The sequence below is a fragment of the Populus euphratica genome, unplaced genomic scaffold (genome assembly GCF_000495115.2).
Source record: "Populus euphratica unplaced genomic scaffold, PopEup_1.0 scaffold19.1, whole genome shotgun sequence".
Taxonomy (NCBI): domain Eukaryota; kingdom Viridiplantae; phylum Streptophyta; class Magnoliopsida; order Malpighiales; family Salicaceae; genus Populus; species Populus euphratica.
Genome location: NW_011499853.1, coordinates 1,556,453 through 1,581,100, shown reverse-complemented (window position 1 = coordinate 1,581,100; position 24,648 = coordinate 1,556,453). Strand labels below are relative to the sequence as shown.

At 31.1% G+C, this 24,648-nt stretch overlaps 2 protein-coding genes across 7 annotated transcripts; both read right to left on the bottom strand.

Annotated features, from left to right (window-relative positions):
• On the bottom strand, window positions 1-5,310 carry LOC105122211 (homeobox protein ATH1-like). Of its 6 annotated transcripts, XM_011021186.1 has the most exons (8): window positions 5,292-5,310; window positions 4,304-5,032; window positions 4,118-4,189; window positions 3,831-3,984; window positions 1,476-2,928; window positions 775-1,130; window positions 599-659; window positions 1-452 (listed from the first exon to the last, which is right to left on the bottom strand). In XM_011021186.1, the coding sequence occupies exons 5-8, from the start codon at window positions 2,694-2,696 to the stop codon at window positions 288-290; spliced, it is 1,803 nt and encodes a 600-aa protein (XP_011019488.1). In that variant the 5' UTR covers window positions 2,697-2,928; window positions 3,831-3,984; window positions 4,118-4,189; window positions 4,304-5,032; window positions 5,292-5,310; the 3' UTR covers window positions 1-287. The 6 variants fall into 6 exon arrangements, with proteins under 6 accessions (XP_011019488.1, XP_011019489.1, XP_011019486.1 ...); XM_011021187.1 differs by lacking the exon at window positions 5,292-5,310 and having other exon boundaries at window positions 3,831-3,997; window positions 4,304-5,214; XM_011021184.1 differs by lacking the exon at window positions 5,292-5,310 and having other exon boundaries at window positions 4,304-5,214.
• A 14,043-nt stretch (window positions 5,311-19,353) lies between these two features.
• Window positions 19,354-22,353, bottom strand: LOC105122210 (abscisic acid receptor PYL2-like). The gene is made up of 2 exons (XM_011021183.1): window positions 21,577-22,353; window positions 19,354-19,748 (listed from the first exon to the last, which is right to left on the bottom strand). Exon 1 carries the CDS (start codon window positions 22,196-22,198, stop codon window positions 21,623-21,625), a length of 576 nt encoding a protein of 191 aa, XP_011019485.1. The 5' UTR covers window positions 22,199-22,353; the 3' UTR covers window positions 19,354-19,748; window positions 21,577-21,622.
• Between the last annotated feature and the right edge of the window lie 2,295 nt (window positions 22,354-24,648).

Genomic DNA, 24,648 nt, shown 5'->3' with positions numbered 1-24,648 from the left:
ATCATGTGGGCATAAGTTAAATGAAGACTGCATATAATCTGTTCGGCAATAAAAGGGTTGGGCATGGCATGTCCAACGCATACAAAATTATTCCACTTAATTATCCAGGCTAATGGAGGACTAATACTAACAATACATGATTAAATTGTGAACCCGAAAACTTTGTGGAACATTTATATACTATCATATCCAGCTGTGGATGTCTTTCTTTTTTTCATATATTAAATAATGTAATTAACAAGTGGTTCCTTATGCCATTACCATGTCTAATTTTTACTTCCGACTCTCTAATTCACATTAAATCTTGGATTGCTGATGCTACTCTGGTCTTTGTGATTGCTGTAGGTTCCCTCCTCCATTTGGTGCACCTTTCTTCTGTTCATCTCAGCATACATTTCCTCTATCAGCGGTTTCCATAGACGAACACGAGCATTTATAAACCAATTGGATACCTGTTCATTTCCGGAATTTAGTAAAGGAAAACATGAGAACTTGGCAAAAAAATCTATTTAATAGTATCAAGTGATTAAAACGCAAGTTATCAGCATGTCCTTAAGATTCTTGAAATATTCAAGCCGACTGTATAATCTTTATGTACCTGGCTTCTTGTTAGTCCACTTTTTACTGCTAGCAAATGCTTTTCTGCATCTTTAGGGTACCTGAAAGGAATCGAACGTGTAACAAAACTCACTTTTGATGCATGTTGTCAAACCTGGCTAATGCATTTTACCGATACTAAAAGGCTCTTGACAAGGTTAGGAGAAAAGAGCTCACGGGTGAAGAAAGTTCTGAAACATCCATGCACGCAGAACTGAGACAGATCGTTCTGGCAATCCTCTCTGGGGTCTCCACAGTGGATGATCTTTTTTCTTCAGCTGCTGTAGAGTCCATCGCTTCTGTAAGTACGAACTTTCAAACGATCCTTCTATCTCTATGGTGTCTCCACTATCTAACTGAGCTCCCATTGCTAGGATTTGGTTGCCAATCCTATCCCTAAGGCGTTTGCACAAGAAAGAGATTGTTTGGAGAGCAAAACGAGTGTGAATCTGTGGGTCCAACTCAGTTGCAGCATGGAATGCTGATATAACTGTGTGTATTTCATCCAAGCATTGGCTATATCGTTCATCAACCTGGGCAAACAATAAATAGGGCGTGTTACTCATGCAAATATGTCATGTCCACCAAACCCAGACATTGTAACAAGAGAGAAGCTAGCTAGCTTCAACCATACAAGTGGTAATAGAATAATCACGCGTTAATCCAAGCAATTTTTGAAGTATATATGGCCAACCCAAAACGAGGCTTGAATTCAGCAAATTTTCAATTGCAACTTGTTTGCATGGCATGTCTCCTCCAAGGATTATAATGGAAATGCAAAGAGTTACTATCACCATTTCAATCAGAAGCATGATTCATAACTAGACTAGATTTTACGGCTTCATAATTAGTCGGTACCAATAATTAAATTGACATACCACTTGTAGTAGGGTTAACAATTGTGTTCTCTTTGCTTCTAGCGCCCGTTTCTGAAGTGCTGGATCCATTTGAACTTCAAATCTACCATTCACACCAGGAGATTCATCAGAACCCATCGACACCATACCTCCTTCAGTAGGGTAACTTGAAAAGAATGGTGTACTTGCTCCAGTCTTGAACCAAACAGTAGAAGAGCTTATCTGGTCCACATTCTCTAGTGAATAGCTTGCAATTTTAGCAAGTATTTCCTGTATTACATGAAGATATCTGGATCCTACTAATACTTGTGAAAATTGACCAGCTTTATAAGAATTACAACTCAAAGAAAGCTCCTTGCTGCTAGAAGAAGTTTGTTCAGAGCATGACCTTGTTTCTTTCAAGCAATGGCGTGTTAAATGATTACAGCTTATCTCCAAGCATTGATCTGGGATACTTCTATCTATGACAGAAGGCTGGGATGTGGAAAGACTTAAAGAGAGCTCGTTAGTAGGTTTACCAGATGCAAAAGGGTCACCTGCACTCACATTCACACCATTTGGCTCTACCCAGCTATTCAGCTGCAGGCTTCCAGAGGACGAATATGGTTGAAATCCTGCTCTTACAGATGCTCGTCCACCAGGCTCTACAGGAGCAGGAAACCTGTCAAAATCCTCCTTACCATTTGTACTACCAAATACTTCACCACATCCATAATTCAAAGATGACGCAAATGATGAATTCAAAGCATTGGTGCAATCATTTGAAACAAATGACCTTGACACTTCCAAAGGGTAGCTTGATGGTCCTGAAATTGCCAAGTTGTTCGGATTTTCTTGAAGACCACTTCTTGTGGCTAGAAGGGTAGCAAGTGAAGAACTAGAAATTGTTGTTCCACCCCCAAATTGCTCATCGAACGGAGTGTTACTAATAGAACGTGAACAGCCAGGTAAGGTATCTCCCACTACATTCCTTCCAAGAGATGTAACTAATGCCTCTGAGTTCAAAACTGAAGATCGATTGGCCAAGTGAATGTTTGAATGGAGATCATTGATAGGTTCTCCTTGCAATGTCGGAAGCATGGTAAATCCAACCACTGTCTGACTATGGTTGTTAAGGTTGAATGAATCAAACTGGGCAAGTGAGTTCGGGGTTCTCTGTGATGATCGATCTGTAGCAACAGAATTCCTTCCTGCCATATCTATTGGAACACCAAACAAACCATTCTCCATGATATTGTGCATCGATCAAATCACATGGCAAGAGGCACAAATAGCTTGAAAATCAGCTGAATACTTCACTTGTATGTTAGGCCACTTTCACTTGCAAAACAGCGTTCTTTGCACTTATGGGGAACTCTTCTCACTAAGGATCACGAACAACAGAACACTAACATGCTTACTGTAGCTGATTCTATGTTGTTTTTGCTGGCAATCTCTATGAAGTATTTAATTTCTGGTGTCAAGTAATATTCAACTGGAAAATTGCAATGATTTGAAAAGGTCAGAGTACACTTAATGTAAACCATAGAACCACAATTAAAGGAGGAAATTAAAACAATGTTCATATGTATACAGAAAAAAAATGGATGATGAAACACAAGCAATATCTGGGTGTGAAATTGCAGATTTCTTTGCATTCTTTACCTCATTGGAAACCATACCAGAATATCAGACTTAACCTACCGATAGCTTCCTTAAGTGAAGCAAGGTCCAAGTCCCAGTGACAAATTTCTCGTGTTATAACAATGTAATGTAGGAGGCTATCCCTCATTGTGTAGCCCTAGGATCATTGGAAATTGCATAAAGATTTCAGCATAGGTTCATGTTTTAATTTTGATGAAATTAAATTATTCATCCCACACATGCATAGAAATAAATCAATGACCACTCTAAATCTTCCATTCACTGATTCACATATAGAGACAAGGTGAAAATGTTTAAAGCCGATTAAATTATCATTGGTGTCAACTAGTCAATTCTCCCTGGAAAAAAAAAAATCCTTGTTCTCTTGTTCAATATCGAGTTACAATTTGACTGAAGCAACAACCAGCCATTAAAACACGTGAAAGAAGACCTGCATGTGTAATTTCGTTCAGATATCTGACTTAGGGGCTGTTGAGTCTGCAGTTTGGTAGCAGTCACCACAGCCCACAATAGGCCTAGCCTAGTTGTATACAAGTGAAAATGCTCTCATGACTTCGAAACTATACATGAGGAAAGCATGGATCAACCTTTTAAGAGTTAGAGGAGGGACCGATATGGACAAAATCAACAGCACAAGGGAGATGAGAGGTGTAATCTAAGAATGTTGTGTAAATGACACCTCTCCCGATGTTGTAAATTGTTAGCTATAGGAGAAATTTCAGATGTGCGTACCTTAAGCTTCCAAAGCTCTTGTGCACTATTATTCGAGTAGAAGCACAGATGGGAGAAGGATGCAAAGACAACGTAACTGAAGTCCAACCATTCTGTATTTAGAACACCAAAATAGCATCCGAGGAAAGCAAGGAGAAAAAAGACCTAAAGAACTCTGCACAAGCATGCTAAAACAGTTGAGATCAGGAGCAAGGAAGAGCAAAATTAACGTTCAAGTTTGTCCTGAACTAATGCATGGATATAGCAGGGGTGCTGGAATTCTAAAAAGGCATGTGAAAATGACCAACCTTCTTGTCATTTGCTGAATAGCGATCACCCAACAAGAGAAGTCCCTGTGGATACAATGTTGTCCAGCATACCTAGTAGACAAAAAATAATGAGAGTTTAGAATTTTCATGCAGATTCATGGCATTTCCCAAATCAGACATAAGAATTTTATTATGCTCACAAGACAAAGTGAAATGTTATTACACTGGTTGACACTATATGCAGGTTCCCTCAAAGAACCCAAGACAAGCTACAATCAAAAGCCACAACCATCCTATGAAATCATTGGTTTCTCTTTCTCCATGAAAGAGCATGATTCATGATCAAAAGATAGAAAATAGTGGTGACTTCTGTTAGGTAATAAACAAAAAGGCAACAGGTGCTCGTGCATTAACCCCACCCTTGTCCAAGCATTAAATGATCAGAAAAGTAAAGTTTTTTTCTTTAAGAACCCAAAACCAAGAAACTGAGATTTAGATTTTTAGACTGACTTAACAAGATTTCATGATTCTTCTCCCCTCGGTAAGATTTAAAAGCTCATAAACACGAATGAGTGTTGAAAATAAAGGACAAAAGATTCAGAAAACCCACTAAAAAACAAGGAAGAGGATACCAAAAAGCCAAAAAAAGCTTCTGAGGGCCATGAAATGTACCCATAAGACTCAAGCTGGGAGAGAGAGGAGCCACACGAGTAAAAACGAAGGACATGGAGAGAGAAAAAGGAAGCAAATTTATCTTTGGTGCAGTGTCACTCATTTCTCTTGCAGGCTTTTGAGAGGGCCCATTATTTCCCTCTCTTTGCCATCCCCACCACCTTTCATTATCTGCTTCTCTGCAATCATCACAATCAAAATATCTGGATTCTCTCTGTTACAACTCCTGTTCATGGCAGGTTCTGAGCACCAATTTTCAGAGGAAGTCCTTTGCTCTTTTAGCTATTTTAAAACAACAAAGGAAATGAAGTAAGGGAGTTTTATACTTTCTCTTCAGAATCTAAAAAACTAAAGGTTTAAGGCAAGCGTGTTGTGCTGTAATACTGTAACGCTATGAAAAGAACAGTGAAATACACAGTTCCAGGTTTTTTAGCAGCGTACTTTACAAGAAATGGTGATGCAAGCAAAACCAAAAATGATGAGAAAATCTAGCGAGGAGATCTTTGACATAGTTATTGAAGCAATAACAAGCCCTATCTACCTGTTCACGTCTTTTGGATTTCCACGTGGGCCTTACCCTACTGTTCCAGTGATAATTACATTTAGCAGACCATTATGATCACATCTCCATCTCTATCTAGCTATGATGGGTCATGGGAGGAGACCTGTGCTGTGATGATGATGTAACACTGGTATCAGGTGATTATCTTATTCAATCTTGCATGCTCGCTGGATCATGATCAAGTTGTGCTCCAAGTAACTCAAGATTCATCAAACCGATGCGGTAGAGTGATGGGATTGACTTTTTGTATGATTGTATCTACCTACCTGCAGCTATTTTTTCAATAAAAAAAATTAAATACATAGACATTTTTTACAAGTTTTTTTAATATAAAAAATAAATCAAGAAATTTAATTAAATAAATTAAAAAATATTTTTATTTAATTATTTTTTATCAACAAATAAAAAATTAATAATAATTAAATATCTATCTTAAAAAATAAAAGAAGAAAAATATATTAAAATATTTAATATCTATTTATTCCATTGTATTTCATAATTTTATTTATTAATATTTTTTATATAATCAAATAATAATACAAATAAACATGTCCATAAAATAAAGTAAAAGTGAAAAAATATATATTGCAAAACTACACGTAGTATAAATACTATTTAAAGATACATATTTTTTATTTTTAAAAATAAATTTTAATTATATAAAATATAAAAAATAGATGAACTATAAAAATTTATTCAAGAATTAAATACATATAAAATACTTAAAAAACAATTATTATTTAAAAATAAATAAATAAATAAAATAAAGAGAAAGTGTATTAATTTAAATATAAATTAAAAAAATCATTTTAAAAAACATATATAAAAATACATTATTCGTTTTTTAAATAAGTCAAAACTACCCAAAAAAATCTAAAAAAAATAAAAGGAAAAGGCCATATGCATTGAGCTTGATCCATTTAGAAGGGCTAACATGTGAACTCATTTTCTAAATGTAATTGGGTCTGCTTGAAGATTTTTTTAAGAAAAAGGTCAGTCAACACATACTATGAATTAGTCTAGATTTTAATTACTAATATAGCTAAAAAATTAAGATTAAATATTTTTTATTATAAAAATTTATTTTTAATTCAAAACATCTAGGTAGCATTTATTTACTATCTCGAGATAGAAAAATAAAAATACTGAAAACAAATGAGACTAATATATAATTATGTTGATAATAATATGTAAGATAAAATGACTATCCCTATCTTGTTTGGTTATAGCAGCTAAGATAAAATAAAATATAAAAAAATTATTTTATTTTTAATATATATTATTATCAAATTTATATATTTTTAAGAAATAATTTGACATTTAATTTTTTAACTTTAATTTATATCAAGTTTAAGATTAATAATATAATAATCATAGTTATAAAATTAGAACTGACTTGATCTTGATTTCTAGATAAAGTTTTTAAATTATAATAACAATCATTTTTATTTTATATTGACTCGGGTCACCTTAAATTGATCATTTTAACACATGACTTGAGCATTACCCTGAGTGAACCTTGTAGTCGTATTTTAAAACTACGATAATAATTAATTTTGTTCTCGTGTCAACCTAGGTTAATGGTCAATCTCACTCTTGAATTGGGTCTACCATGAATCAACCTCAAATCAGGTTTTAAAATTATCATAATAATATTTTTTATTCTTATGCTGACTTGAGTCAATCCAACCCGTTACATGGGCCTCAACCAGTAACCTAGACTCTACTTGGATTTCACTCATGAGTTGAGTTTTAAAACAATAATAATAATTATTTTTGTTATTATATGTCTTAGTTTAATAATTTGGGAATGAAAAGTTTTTTTATAATGATATTTTATGAATAAAAAAAAATATTGTTTCTAAAGACATATTCCCTTTGTACTTTCTATTTTGAAAGTACATAAATTCACTCCAAAATTTTTTTAGAATACATATTTATTTTTATGTCTCTGTAAGTCTTTTCAATCAAATATATATTTGTCTCTATTATTTTCATCCTTTCTATCATCGACAGTAACTAAATACTATCATAAAAAACATCTTAAGAACCTTAATAAATTCATATGGGGCCTCAAAACACTATCTTGCAACTTAAAATAAACTTGAAATAAAAAATCTTCACAAACTTAGATTTGTATTTTTATGCATTTTCAAGGTATAAAAAATCTAAGTTGAACTTCTTTCATTAAATGAATCATATGACATAAAGATCAACAATTTAATGGTCTGAATTGGTGTAATGATATTTCTCTCTTTCTATTGTTATAATCTAGCAATCTCTCTTTCTCTTCTCTCCAACCATGGATTAAAAAATAACTAAAATAAATTATTTTACCAAAAATTATTTGAAAAAAATATTGAGGGACCGAATATGTAAATTTTTAAAAAGTTTAAGGATTAAATTAAATTTTTATGTGAGCTTTTAAACCATCACTTATTCATGAAACCTTTTCTAATTTGGTCTTTTATGTTTTAATTTTATCCTAAATTGACAAACTTGATTTAACTGCCCTTGAATATGGCCTAAAAAAGATGCATTCACGCAAAAATAAAATAAAATTGAGGATTAAATTGAAATTTTTTTAAACAATGAGTTCATGGTAAAATGTGAGGATGAACAATATAAATATATATAGTGTTTTGAACACAACTTTTAGATTTTTGTCAATGTGATGATACAATCCTAATATTTATTAATGCAACAACTTAAGTATAATTAAGGTTGGCAGCTGGAAGAAAAAAAAAAAACTTTGGTTATATATGAGATCCTTTCTTTTTTTTTTCCTGTTATATTATTACTAAGATGGTTATTTTTCCTTTTAGCTTTATGTCCAATTAATGATTTATTTCACACAAACATGTAAAAATTAGTTGTGTATATATATATATATATTGTGAGTTGATGATTATTTTTATTTAATATGAAATAATTTCATTAGTATTTTTAAATCCTTGCCTTAGTAATTTACTAGGTAGACCACACTAATGCATAAGAGGAGTTTTAACAAGGAAATCACTAAATATAAATTGAAAAAAATAAATACAAAAGTTGTTATGCTTTTTAGCAATGAAAGATTTTGAAAAAAAATAAAAAATCACTTATTTTTATTATGTATAGAGACAATTTCGCTCTTAGTTGCCATGTGAAACATGGTTGCATGATAAAGGTCAAGAGTGGTTGTTGAACATTAAATATGGTGGTAGGAGTTATTGCTATAATTGACTAAAATGGGAAGGATTGTCTTCCATATCAACTATAAATAGATGGTGCTAATAAGAGTTGATATATACACGAAATAGAGAGAAACACAAAGAATGAGCTAGAGAGAGTTAAGTTGAGTAGAGAAGAATTTTCTCCTCCTCCTTGTTTTGTTGTTTGTATTATTTCTAAGTTTGATTAATATAAATCAGTAGCTCCGTGAAGTAAGCAAGTTGCCAAACCACGTAAATTTGTGAGTGTTTGATTTCTAGAATTTCCTAATGTCAAACCACGTAAATTTATGAGTGTTTGATTTCTAGAATTTCCTAATAACCAGTATCAGAGTTTGTTCTTGAAAAAAAAAAATATTTGTTCCAAACCCAGAAATAAAACTTCTTAAAACGTGTTTTTGAACATACCACCGTATAGGGGAAGACAAAACAAATCTAATGGTGAAACTCTAGTGAATAACTGACGTGTTGCATGTACACACGCACCCACACGCGCCTTTATTAAGACTGCTCATGCACACAAACACGCCATACGCACCACACGCTCTTTCTTCACCTGACAACCCTAGTCTAAACCAAGTTAACCCGTTATGGCATCAACTAGTCAGCAGCCACATTAACTTTTCCGTATAGGTAACAACCATACAACCTATCAAGTCATCAGACACATCATCACAAGCCACATCATAAAGGTCGTACGATGACAACCCTAGTCTAAACCAGGTTAACCTGCTATGGCATCAACTAGTCAGTAGCCACATTAGCGTTTTCGCATAGGTAGCAGCCACGCAACCTATCAAGTCATCATACACGTTATCACAAGCCACGTCATAAAGGTCGTACGGCATCTAAGCCATATCATCACCTGTGGGGCTATCGTATTTACATGGATGACACGTCATCTAAGCCATATCAACAACTAAGTTTTTATTTGGTTATCTGATGCAGTGTAGATATTGTTTGACCTGACATGCAGTTTCATCTGCAACATTTATTTGTCTAAAAGATTGATTGATTAGAACTAAGCCATATAATGTTTGATTTGGGTGATTTCAGAGTCATTTCCAATCGTTTTGGACATAACTATGAAGTCAGATTCAACAAATTCAAACTCCAAAATTATCAAAAATGGAAGATGAAATAAATGCTGCTGGAATTGAAAAATTTAACGGGACTGATTTTTGATATTGAAAAATATAAAAATGAAGACTATTTATATAGGAAGAAACTTTATCTTTCTCTATTAGAGAACAAATCAGAGAATATGCAAGAAAAAGAATGGTTAATTCTTGATAGACATGTTTTGGGCATCATCTGACTATCCTTATCAAGAAGAGTTACTCACAACATTACAAAAGAAAAATCTACTACAAGACTAATGGAAGCCTTGTCTGGAATGTATGAAAAGCCCTCAACAAATAATAAAATGCACTTGATAAAGAAGTTGTTCAACTTAAAAATGATAAAAAACACATCTGTCACACAATATCTCAACAACTTTAATACCATTATAAATTAATTATCATCTGTTAAGATTGAGTTTAATGATGAGATTCATGCATTGATTTTGCTAGCTTTACTTCCAAGTAATTGGGAAGGTATGAAAACAACTGTGAGTAACTCAGTTGAAAAATTCAAACTAAAATATGATGACATCCAAGATTTGATTTTGGCTAAACAAATATATAGAAAAGACTCTGGAGAAAATTCAGGTTTAACTCTTAACATCAACACTCGAGGAAGAAGATAAAATAGAGGCTTTTCTAGAGGTAGATCAAAAGCAAGATACAAAAGTAAGAGCAAGTTTGGACCCAAAAAGCATGTTGAATGTTGGAATTGTGGCAAACTTGGTCAGTGCACAAAGAGTTATATAAAATCAAAAAAACTTAAGTCTAACTATACGAACACTACCACTGATAAGGTACAAGATGCTTTGATTCTTATATTAAAAAGTCCAATTGATGATTAGATTCTTGATTCTAGTGCTTTATTTCACTATACAACACACTATAAAATAATATAAAACTATGTTGCTGGAGATCATGGTGTAGTTTATCTGGCCGATGGATATTGTGGGTATATGAGATGTGCAAATCAAGACAATGAATGGATCTACATGGAACTTATAAAATGCAAGACATGTCCCTGGATTGAAGAAGAAACTGATCTCCGTTGGATAACTTGACGATAATGGTCATTCAATCTTTTTTTCTAGAGGTATGTGGAAAGTATCGAAGCGAGCAATAGTTTTAACTTGTGAAAAGAAAATTGGCATCTTGTATATGATCACAAGATTTGCAGATATTATTGCCTCTACTGAAGTAGAAAATCAGGTACAGTTATGGCACTGTAGACTCAACCATATGAGTAAAAAAGGGATGAAGATACTTCAATCAAAGGACAAAACTGCCAGAGTTAAAAAATATTGATATAGACATTTATGAAAGTTATATTATTGAAAAACAGAAGAAGCTTGATTTCTTAAAGGTTAGCAAGACCTTAAGACCAAGAAAGCTAGAGTGGTACACACAAATTTATAAGGATATTCTCCAGTGGCATCTCTTGGAGGTTCTCAGTATTATGTGACCTTTATTAATGATTTCAGCATGAAGGTATAGGTCTACTTTCTGAAAAATAAATCTGATGTGTTTGAAACATTCAAGAAATGAAAAGCTATGATTGAGATTGAATCAGTTTTGAAGTTGAAATGCTTGAGATCTAATAATGAAGGAGAATAAATTGATGGAGGTTTTAAAGAGTATTGTGTTATCAATGATATCATAATGGAAAAGGCCGTTCTAGGTACATCACAACAGAATAAAAATATTGAACGGATAAACAGGACCATCAATGATTGAGCTATAAGCATGAGGTTGCATTCAAGGTTACCTCAAACATTTCTTGCTAACACAATTCATATTGCAGTTTACTTAATAAACTATGAACCATTAGTTTCTTTGGAGTTCAGATTACCTAATGAAGTATGAAGAGGAAAAGAGGTACAACTCTCTTATCTAAAGGTCTTTAGATGTGTTTTCTATGTTTATGTAAATTTTGATGCTCGCAACAAGTTAAATGTCAAATCTAAGAAATATTTCTTCATTAGCTATGGAGATTAAGAATTTAGGTTTCTGTTCTAGGATGATCAAAATAGAAAAATTATCAGAAGTAGGAATATAATTTTCATTGAGAATATAAATTCTGATGCTCGCAACAAGTTAAATGCCAAATCTAAGAAATATTTCTTCATTAGTTATGGAGATTAAGAATTTAGGTTTCTATTCTAGGATGATCAAAATAGAAAAATTATTAGAAGTAGGAATATAATTTTCATTGAGAAAGTCTTGTACAAAGACAAATCAAGTGTAGAAACAATATGACTGATTTATATACAAGTCCACAAAAATCTAAATTCATAAAATTAGAAGGGTTTCCTGATGTTATCAAGTAGAATAAAAATCAAGAGCCTTTACAATAATATTCAATCATATGTGTACCCATTATTACACAGGAAGATACAAAGCCATGTAAACCTATTGTTTATATTCGCAAGTCTTCAAGTATTGTAAAATCCTTACAATGGTCCACATTTTTCTTGAATTATATTTTGCTAACAGATGGTAGTGAACCACAAACTTAGAAAAAATCATTACAAGATGAATATTCAAGCAAGTGGGAGTTAACAATGAAGGATGAGATAGATTTTTTATTGAAGAACAAGACTTAGGAGCTAACCACACTACTTAAAGGAAAGAAAGCTTTGCAAAACAAGTGGGTTTGCAGAGTAAAGACTGAGCATGATGAAAGAAAATGGTTTAAGACAAAACTTGTTGTAAAAGGGTTTAAAAAAAAAAAAGATTGACTACTCTGAGATATTTTCTTCAGTTATGAAGCTCACAACAATCAAAGTTATTACAGGGATAGTAGCTGTAGAAAATTTACATGTTGAACAAGTAGATGTAAAAACATCATTTCTTCATGGTAATTTAGATGGAAACATTTATATGCAACAACCAGAGGGGTTTGCAATACAAGGAAAGGAGAACCAAGTCTGTAAGCTAAAAAAAAGCCTATACAGTTTGAAGCAAACTTCAAGATAGTGGTACAATAACTAGAGGGGTTATACAAAATGTCAAACTGATCATTGTTGCTATATCAAATATTTTGACAACTCCTATATTATTCTACTGTTATGTGTGGATGATATGTTGATTATAGAATCCAACATTGAGGAGATTGACAAGTTGAAACAAGAGTTGTTAAAATAGTTTGAAGTAAAGGATCTGAGAGTTGCTAAACAAAAATTTAGCATGAGAATCATAAGATATAAAGACAAAGGCTTACTAAAACTTTCACAAACAAAGTATGTTAAGAAGGTTCTTAACAAGTTTAATATGGATAATGCTCAATTAGTAAATACACCTATAGGAAATCATTTCAGGCTCATCAAAGACCAGTCACCAAAAACTGAACTTAAATATGGATACATGTATAAGATGTCATATGCCTTAGCTATCGGTTCTTCAATGTATATTATGGTATGTACCAGACTAGACATTGCCCATACAGTGGGAGTTGTAAACTGATATATGAGCAATCCTGCAAAGCAATATTGAGAGGCAGTAAAATGGATCATGAGGTACTTAAAAGGTTCTTTGAAGACTTGTTTTAGTTTCACAGCTGGTGGTTTAAAACTTGAAGGTTTTGTAGATGTTGATCTAACAAGAAATGTTGATAGCAGAAATAGCCCCACAGGATATGTATATACTCTAGGAGGTATTGTTGTTTCCTAGAGTTCTACCTTATAAAAGATTGTTGCTCTTTCAACAACAAAAGCTGAATATGCTGTAATTTTAAAATCTGCAAAAGAGATAGTATAGCTGCAGAGTTTCCTAAAAGAATTAGGCAAAGAAATAGGCAAGATAAATGAAAAGGGTACTTTGTATAGCGATATTTAAAGTGGAATCTTCCTTGCTAAAAATTCAGCATTTCACTCCAAGACTAAGCATATTCAGATCAAATATCACTTTATCCGATAATTGCTTGACGATGAGCAACCAGTGCTAAAAAAGGTTTGTGGAAGCAAGAATATAGCTAACATATTAACAAAGGAGTTACTTTTGATAAACTAAAGTTGTGTAAAGCTTTAGTTGATCTTCAAAACTAAAACATGGATATAACACCATTTGTGTCCGAGTGAGAAATTGTTATGTATAGACACAAACTAGCTATTAGCTGTAGTGTCAAATATAGTTGTATGGTGAAGGTTAAGAGTGGTTGCTGAACATTAAATATGGTGACGAAAGTGGTTGCTACGGTTGACTAAAATGGGGAGGATTGTCTTCCATATAAGTTGTAAATAAAGGGTGCTAATGAGAGTTGATATATACATGAAATAAAAAGAAACACACACACACACACAGAGAGAGAGAGAGAGAGAGAGAGAGAGAGAGAGAGAGAGAGAGAGAGAGAGAGAGAGAGAGAGAGAGAGAGAGAGAGAGAGAGAGAGAGAGAGAGAGAGAGAGAGAGAGAGAGAGAGAGAGAGAGAGAGAGAGAGAGAGAGAGAGAGAGAGAGAGAGAGAGAGAGAGAGAGAGAGAGAGCTAAAGAGAGTTAAGTTGAGTAAAGAAGAATTTTCTCCTCCTTCTTGTTTTGTTGTTTGTATTGTTTTTAAGTTTGATTAATGCAAACTAATAGCTCCGTGGAATAGGTAAGTTGTCGAACCACGTAAATTTATGAGTGTTTGATTTCTAGAATTTTCTAATATTAAAATGGTAATACAGTGGATTGATTCGAATTCACCAGTCAAATACGCAACTTGGATTATAAATTTAAAGTTTGAGGACTAAATTAAACTTTTATGTGAATTTTGAGGTCATCACCCATTCATGATACCTTTATTACTTTGGTCTTGTGTCTTTTTATTTTGTTCACAGTCGACAAATTTTATTCAATTATCCTTGAATTTGATCCAAAAAAGATAGTCATGCAAAAAAAAATTTTAATTAATGTTTCTCAAATACTGCCACAATAATTTACTATTTATTATATAGGGAGACCACACTAACGCATAAGAGAAGTTTTATCAAGGAGTGTGTGTGTGTGAGAGAGAGAGAGAGAGGGAGAGAGTTGTTAACATGTTTTTTAGTAGTAAGAATGTTTTATAAAAAAATAAAGAAAAAATTCACTTGTTTGTTTTTAATATTAAGACAGTAACATATTTGATTGACTCAGATTCATATGTTTAATACTCAATCTAAATCATGGTCTCCATTTAATTTTAAATAATTTTTTTAAAATTGTTTGTTATTTAATCATATGATGATAAAAATAGATGTTAATAAAATCAAGCAATAACCTAATACTAGGATATTTGTTTGAGATTGCGATAACCTATAAAAAGTAAGTCAAACAAATTATAAAACCATCAATCAAATATTAAGTGATGAAATTAAAAAAAAAAGTGAGTAAAAAATCTCTATTGATAGAATCAATTTAATCAAGCTTAACAATATAATTATTTAGCGATACATATGTAAATATTGTGTTATATACCTTAAATAATAATTTAGATAATTTTCACTAGAAATTTTTTTTTAATTACCTAAGTAAAACAAGATGTTAACTCGTATTAATTTTTCAAACCCAAAACATTGGTTATTAGACCAGAATCACCCCATCAAGAAAAACCATAAAATTCAATCCTCAACTAATTAGATGTTGAATGATAGAATAAGAAGAAAAAAAACTATATATAAAGGATCTAAAATAAATAGTAATTAAAAGAATGAGCATCAGTATTGAAATAAAAAATAGATTAGAGGATAACTAAGTTTTTGTTATTGAAAGGTAAAATTGAATGAGTCAAATATTGAAAGATAAAATTCAAAAAAAAAATTAAACTATGCAAAAGGATCCATAGCAAAATAGAAATTAAAAGAATGAGTATTAACATGAAAATAAAGTAAAACATTAGAGGACAACTAATTTTTTTAAGAAAAAATCAATTTAATAAAAAAAAATTAAAAGAACGAGAATCAAAACTAAAATAAAAAATAAACTATATACAATTATAAATTTTTGATTGAAAAGTAAAATTAAAAGAAAAATCAATTTAACCAAAAAACAACTCATGGATTGAATATCAAAATTTAAATAAGAAATAAATAAGAGGAAAAGAAATATAAATTTAACAAATAAACAGTTCATAAAATGATGATCAATTTTTTTTAAAAAAAAATAGAGGACAACTAGCATTTTTTTATTGAGGGGTGAAATTGAAAATGAAAATCAATCATAAAAATAAAGATCAATTTGGAAAAAAAATAGCATATCATAAATTATGATTGGATGATAAAATTAATTTTTTTTTTACAAAATGTCATATACAAAAAATAAAAAAAATAAAAAAACTGAAGTTGAAATCTCAATAAATAAAAAGGCAACTATGAAATTATGCATGGTTAACATGAATTTTGAGGAAGGGAGGGAGAAAAGATGGGAAAAAAAAATTAGGATGTGATTTTACAATCGAGATAATGGGCTACGATAATATCATTTTGTTTTATTTTATTTATATTTTTTTAATTTTATCCTTCAATATCAGGTAGATTATGAATTAGATTTCATTATTTATTGTAGATTTTAGCTACTAAAACTATTGATTCTTATGTCAAATTGTTCAATATGACGAGAAAAGTTAATATTAAGTATTTTTTTACCTTTAAAATGCCTAAAAAATAGATATAAGCTTAAGGAGATTTTTTTTTTGTTTTAGCTTAATTTTGGGTTTTTGGCTGATTTTTTGCTTTTTTGGAAGCCAAAGATCAGTACAACAAGGTTCCTAAGGTGTTTCAAGTAAAAAATAAGTTGAAAATGAATTTTTTAGCGAAAAACACATCAGACTTATTTTTCTGACTACCACAATGATTAGATTTTAGGGACTTCAAAATGAAACATTACCTATTTATTTTTCCATACAATTAGGGCAGATAACTTGACCTTACAAGTCCACGCGCGAGCCCTTTCTTGGGGGGCCAAACATTTGGCCTCATTCTTTAAAAAAGAAAAATAGTTTTTTTTATTAATATCTTTTTTATATGTATTTTTTAAAATAATTTTTAAATTTAAGTTTTATATAATATATATTCTCTATGATTTGTTTTTTGCTTATTTAGACTTTTTAGAATACCAATTATTTCTTAATTATATTGGATTTAATTTTTTAAGAGGTTAGTATAATTCATTGGTAATTTTTTTATATTTTTTTATAAATTAATTTTTTTATTTGATAATATTTTTAATATGTTCACCTTGCATAGTATGTTTTTACTTTTATTTAATTCAATAAGTTTTATATGTGTATCGATTTGTATTACAAACTGATTCTAATAAGAAAATTCATTAAATACAACTAGATAAATGATATGTACTGCAATATTAAATATCTTGATCTATAGTTATCCCTTAATTTTTCCTAACTATATTTTTATTTATCATTAATGACTTTTTTTTATTTATTTACACAATGGTTTGTGATTTATTTAATTGCCTATGTGCATAAGTTTTTTTATTTACATATATTATTTTTTCATGTAAAAAACACGTTGAAAAACTCTACATGTTCAATTTTTTATCATATATTGGTGTTTTTAATTTAAGCATTATTTTTATGATTTTTTTTCCCTTAACTCTTTTATAAAAGTCTTATTATTTTTAGCTTTATGCTTCCATCAAAGTTAATAGTGTATTATTTTTTTCTTTATTTTGACTCTCATTCTTTTGATTTTTTCTCCTTTTATATATGCTTTTGTTCTTTTCAATTTAACTCTCAACGTGAAAATTTGTTATTGCTCTTTTTTTATTTTGATTTCAACTCTTATTTTTTAATTGGTTTTTCTTATTTTGTATTTTTTGTTTATTTTTTTATTACCTTTTTTTTGTCTTATTTTCTTTTTCAATATTATCGTTTGACATTGTTTTTTTAATATAAAAATATAGTTTTGTGATTTTTTAATTTTTTTCAATCAAATAATCTTGACCTCATGACTTGGAATGTTAGTTTGTTAGGTTAAATTAAACTAGCTCTCCCCTTAATGTCCAAATTATATGTCTACCATGTTGACTCGGATTGGCTTGCACTAGTTTTTTCTTTTATCCTATTTCATCCTTTATGTTTAGTTGTATAAAAATTAAACAACATCATCTTTTTACTCTTAATCAAAAGTGTTTTTGCCCATTTTATCATGATTAATGTATATATATACTTTCTCCATTTGTTATCATTGCCTCTTTTCTTTTCCATGTGATTCAAATAAAGCCATTTTGTTTAAGTGGTCAGGGTGTTAACCTAAGTTATTGGATTTCTCTTCTTTTTTTAAAAATGTGTTCGCAACATCTAAATGTTTTACTGGAAAAAGAATATAGATCGTAATGTAGCGTGAACACCAGTCTGATAGTATAAACTAAAAGAGGTAATACTTTTACTGTGCATTATCTCATAAAACACTATTCATTTTAATAATTTTTTTCTTTTCCTTTTATTTTTTTCCCTTAATCTATATTTATTTTTCTAATTTTATCATTCAATATTAAGTTGATTAAAAATTAGACTTTATAATTTATTGTGGTTTACTTCTTATGAGGTTATCTAGGTTTCATGACTTAGTTCGTGAGTTTGAATGGTTAACCCGATTGACTTAAGTTTTTTTCTTAATTGATATTTTTTTTCAATTTCATCCTTCAACATGCGTAGTTGGTCATGAATTAGGCTTCATGATTTATTTTAGTTTACTTTCTATAAGGTTATTTCGATCTTATGACTCGGGTCACTTGTTTTGTGAGTTAATTCGATAGACTCAAATTATTTTATTGTGTTCAATTATTACATTTAGTTTTTTTAACTTTCAACACTTAACAACGAGTCTATTAAAAATTAAGTTTTATAATTTATTTTTATTTACTTACCACAGGGTTATTATAGTATCACGATCTTTGTCATAAATTTGTTAGATTAATTCAAGTTATTTTTTTATTTATTATTTTTAGGTTATTCTAATATCATAACCTGAGTCACAAATGTGACAGATTAACTTGAGCTATTATTTTTTCAATTTCAATCTTCAACATTAAATTGATTGAGAATTGAGCTTTATAATTTATTTTGATTTGTTTTATAATGAGTTATCATGGTTTTATGATCTAGGTCGAGAATTTGACAAGTTAGCCCAATTTGATCCAAATCTATTCAATATATTATCATTTCAATATTATTTTTTAAAAAAGATGTTGTCTTGAATATTTATGAATCAAACTATATTTTATCGGTCATTTAGGTTGCCTTTAAATTGAGCCAACTTCTATATAATTTAATTTTTTTATTAGAAAAATATTAGTAATGTCCGGATTTGTTTTTACATATTAAACAAAATTAACATGGCTTGCAAGCGTTGTACAAGCCATATAGTAGATGTGTGCATATGCCAACTATTGAAAATAAAAATAAAAATCAATTACTCTCGCAAGTCATGCAAAGCAAAGAAAAGACAATTATTTAAGATCACAAACATGCATTCAAGTCTTCTTTATTTCGTGAAGAAACCAAAAAAGCAATGCGGAAGAAAGAAGTAGAACAAAGCTTCTCAAAAAGTAAAGAAAATGTACAATAAAACAATTTTTAATTAAATATACATTTAAGTCTTGCAATCAAGTTGGGTGATAATTAATTAACACGGAGAAAAGCTAAAGCTTGTTTTAGATGCAGTTGTAGGCACACAAAATCAGATTTTTGCCTGCTACTTTCCCACGAAAAAACAAAAAAAGGCTCAAAATAAGTGGCAAAGATGGATTGATGCACTGATTAAAGATAAATATAGATGGGGCAACGTCCTAGGTCACATGTCCTCCAATGTTACTCATGATCACAAGTGTCTGTATTAAAACTTTTTATCTTTAATTTGTCCTTGCCGTTGGATTCAGGGTTGACATTGAATCCACACGAAAAGCTACACACACACACACACACCCAATCTTCTTACCTATAAACCTCCAAACAGAAATTAATACGCTCTCTCCCTTTCCCAAATGCTTTCAATCATATGACATGATCATGGAGTCTCATGTGAAACAAACCCGTGCAGTATAAAGATTTTTTGCCCTCACTTATTTGCAGGTAAACTTCAGTCTCGAACATCATTGACAAAGGCACAAATATGGCAGCCGTTTCTCCTATAAACAAGTTCAACCTTGCTTTTGTACTAGAGTACACGAAAACCAATTAGCAAGAAATTTATTGTAATCAGCATATATTGTTGGAGATGAGAGATGTCCCTTTGTACATATCCACATTGTATAAGAAGATATCACTACTAGATAATTATTGAATACAAATAAAAAGACACCAACGGAAACAATATTATTGATAAATTACAGTATTATTTAGCAATGAAATACTATCTCATTATTTTTCTTAATATTTATCGATATAAATATTCATTGGTGACAATCGAGAGAATTATTGTTAGAATTAAAAAAATAAAAAAAATAACATGTTATTATTATAAACAAAATTATTGAAAAAATATTCTCATTGATAATATTTTAATTAACCTAACAGCCGACCTTCTTTTTCCTTCTCTCTCATTTGTTCTTTTTCTGCATAAAATAGTAGACAACATCCCTTTTAGTTTTTCTCAAATTAAACTTAAATTATCATAAATTTAGCCACCTTTGATTTTTTAAAATTTTTTTATCACATCAAGCAAGCAAAATTAACTATTTTTTATTGTAACCCATTTATAAAATATTAATTTTTTAGTATTCTTATATTGTATATGTAGTTTGTTTTGTGTGTTTACTTGATATATAGTTTTTTTATAGAGATTTATTGTATCAATATATGATTTGTATATGTTAGGGTTTATTTGAAATTTTAAAAAATTATATTTATTTTTTATTCGATAAAATTGAATTTGATTTTGTAACTTATGTGTTTTATAATGAATAAATAATAACTTATTTAATGGACAAGTTTCATATTTTATTAATTTTATTATTAAGCTAAAAATTTCAATAAATTCGGAGAAATTTATATTTTTAGATAAAATTGATAATAATTTAATGATACTATTAAAATATATTGAATAAGTTTGAGATAAACCAATAATAACTAATTAATTAGGTAATGATAATTTATTTAGTTCATATTATTAATTAATACATGTTGTCATTAATATTCTATATAAGTTTTATATAAGTAATGAATAATCGTTCGTAAAAATATCGAATCTCACTTAAAAGGTTGCATATGACTGATTAGTATTTGATCACCAATTGAATTACCAATGACTTACTCTGTCTATAATATGCTATATTTACCCATGAAATTACCAACGAAATAATGCTGATAATTTTTTTATTTGACGTGTTTTTGCTGTCTATAAATCAATTAGTGATTATATTACCAATAAAATAGAAATCATTGACAATATATTTTTCTACAATTATTTAGCATTCATTATTCCACCGATAAATTTTTTCCTAACAAAATCTATGTTTAAAGAATACGATATTCCATTAATATTATGCAATGTTTTGGTTGTGTACGAGTACAAATTGATATGATAGTCCTTGGAAAACATTGAGGGAAAATTATGTTTCTAATTGGGAGTGCTATTTGCCTCACCACTTCATGAAAAAAAGTGTGCATATATAACTAAAATTCTATTTGATTTGCACTCTACTTTCTGCCATTGATTATTCAACACTAGCTAGATTGCTTTACTTAATTGACAAAAGGAAAGTTTGTAAGAGAAGAAAAAAGAGGAGTGCTTTCATCATTTGTTGTGAGTTTTGGTTAACTTACTGAATAGAAAATGATAACATTTTTTAAAACAGAAGTCCATAACAATATAGCTGAGCTTGCCTAATAAAACTAAAATATACAAACCAATTAATAACAATAAGAGAGGAGAGCAGAAAAAGGGCGAAAAGGAAAGAAAACCCAACTTGCAAAATCCTTAACTGGCCACTAAGATTTCAAATAGGGGAATCTTACCATGATAATCATCATCAAAGGAAATGATTAATCTGGTTCGTTAGAATCACTCGTGTCCATGCAGAGCTGTATTGGCAACCACTGCCAGCTTTTGAAGATTCAACTTCACAACAGTGTCCACAAACATCTTCGTATCTTCACCTGTATTGCCGTCTGGTATGTCCACAATATATGACTCCAAAACAATAGTGTAGGCCTTGTCTTCCTTGTTAAACTCATTAACTGACGTAACAGACTTATAATTGTTTAGCCGATGCTCGCCCCCAACAACCCTAAAGCTTAAAATATGATTCTCATCATCCAAAATCTCTAGCCTTTCAGTGCTTGTAGAAGCTGGTATCCCAGAAACAACTGTGACCTCTCTTATGCTGCCTACACCACCGTCACCAGCACTCATTTTGCAACTCTTGATGAAGTGCTTGTATTTTTGTGGGTTATCAAACCTACGAACAAAGGGCCACACAACATGAGCTGGCGCATCAATACGTTGGGTTATGAGGGACGTGCATGTGTTGGGTACTGCTGCCCCAAATTTGTGGTATGTGTCAATCAAGGGCTTCAGCTCCGCATATTCTTCTTGGGTTAAGCCTTGTGGTACTGGTGGGGCGTGATTAGTAGCCATGCGGGAAAGAGTGGCTAGTTAGGCCTTCTGTTTGAACAAGAAATTTAGCATGCGAGAAGAAATATTGAAGATAGATGGAGGAGGAGGAGGAGGAGGAAGAGAGGCAAAGACACAGCAAATAATGTGAACTGATCGATACATGGACGGCTGGGGATATATATATATATATTAAAGAGCTGGGCTTAATTTCTTTTGTTTTTCTGACAGAAGTGTCCTTGGCTCAACAAACTTGTCAGGGCCATGCTTTTGTCCAAACATTAAAAATGTGATTACTTCCAGGATGAGAGAATTAAGGGTGGCCCGAACATAACTATAAGAGGAAAGTGTCTGGGTTTAGCATGATAAAATTGTTGATTGTATCGATTTACCTGCTCGTTTGTGCTTATCTTCAGGGAATGCTCGAGCATAAAGATAGATCTTTTTAACATTTAACAAGGTGCTAATTAAATAAGAAGCAAGATGGTGCTTTGCAAAGGTGTTTGTCGATGTTTTATTATTACTAATCACTAAAATGACGTATGGTATTTGGAACCAATTGCATGATTCTGCGGCCTGCCCTATTTCAGCCATTTTAGTGTTCTTTATTCCTTTGTTTGATACGCCGAGAGAATCAAACTTTGACCAACCCTTCCTCGACTAAAAACCCATAATCACTCGGATTCTGCTTAATTAATCATATATCAACCCTCAAGCCGATAACCCAAGTGTTTTTTGGTTGATTAATACATTATTAGCAATGGTGACGTAATTGTTGGTGGTATGTTTGGGATCCGAAGAATGAAGAGAAATGAAAATGGAAGAAAAGGAGAAGGAGAGAAGAGTAAAAGAGACGGGGAGTGGTAAATGAAGGGTTGTCGCCATCGTTGAAAAGGCAAGCTGGAGATTCGAGGATCATGTGGGAAGTCTAACAAACTCCCGCGTGATCCACAACTCTACTTTGCAGGATTCTCCCTAACTCACATTTATTATTATTATTATTATTATTATCAATTTCTTGAATTACCACTTCACAGATTTATTTCCCAAATTCTGTGCCATGTATTTCCCCACATTATTTGTGTACATAAAAATTATCTTTAATATAAAACAGATTTTTTTTTGAAAAAAACTTATCTTTAATATCGGTTGAAGAAAAAATTGATTTATATATAAGTTGATTAAAAAATACTCGATCTTCGATAATTGAATTTGATTAGAATATTATTACTTTGAATTACATTGAGCACTACTTCACAAACTAAATTAGCTAATTATTAATCAATTATAAATACCGTATTAATTCTTCACAAAGCATCACATATTAGTTCCACATCGAGAATTGAACAAGAGCATCAAAATATTGTTATAATATTAGATAGTTCAATATTATATATATCCCTATTTTACCATAATTATAATAATTTTATACGTACATTTGCTGATGTGATTAATGTATTTTTTTCTTAGGTTAACTGAGAAGCCCTTTGGCTCTTAAGCTGCATAGCAAAGCACTTAAACGTCCTTCAATTTTGAGGTTTACCAGACAACTTTACCATCAAAGCTACGTGGCTGGCATCGATCCACTTATAAATGCATGCGTGTAATCTCCTATCTTTATTTCCCGTGGACAAGAAGATGAAATGAATAAAAACACACATGATTTTTGTCATGTTGCAGTACCATAAATTAAGAACAAAATGAATTTGCCCTTCATTGGCTACCTTTTCTTTGATTTTCTTGGAAAAGTTGTACGAGTTCAGTGACTAAGGGAGAGACATGGTCATGTTTATCCGGAGCAAGACTGGAAACAGGTAAGTACAGCTCTGCATGCATGGCTGTATGCCGGATTCTTGCAGAGAGGACTTTGAATTCAAATCAGGTGCATTTCCCCTTTTCTTCTCTTTTTTAGGTGGTGAATGAGATCATGAATTAGGTGCATTGTTTAGAGACTGTACTTCAGAGCAAAGATACTGACCGAGGGTTCCATAATTTATACACAAGTCGACCATAAACGTGAGGCGATCGATCCAGCCAATTCCTTATGGGATCAGTCTGATTTATATGAAAAATATTCTATTAATTACTTGCAACCAAATCATTGAAATTAAAAAAGGCCACAAGTTGAAATAGTTTATTCATGAAAAAGAGCAAGTTGATTTCATGATGGTTGCAAGGCAATAAAAACATTAATCATGCATAATTGAAACTTAAACTTCAAAATGAAACAGCCACTCATTTTCTTCATGTCTCTCATCTGATCAAACGCGGAGAGGAGGAAGATTACCGAAATGGCATGGCCGTTTCAGTGATTTGGGCAGCCGCCGAGCAGGGAGATCGGCAAGGAGCCCCTAAATGGACTGGATTCCTTTGTCCTCTCTTATCTACTCCGATACAGCAATTGGAGGAACCCTTGACCTTTTGCATAGCCACTTTAGAAAAAAGGAGACACAAGTCTTGGAGTTATGTTGCTC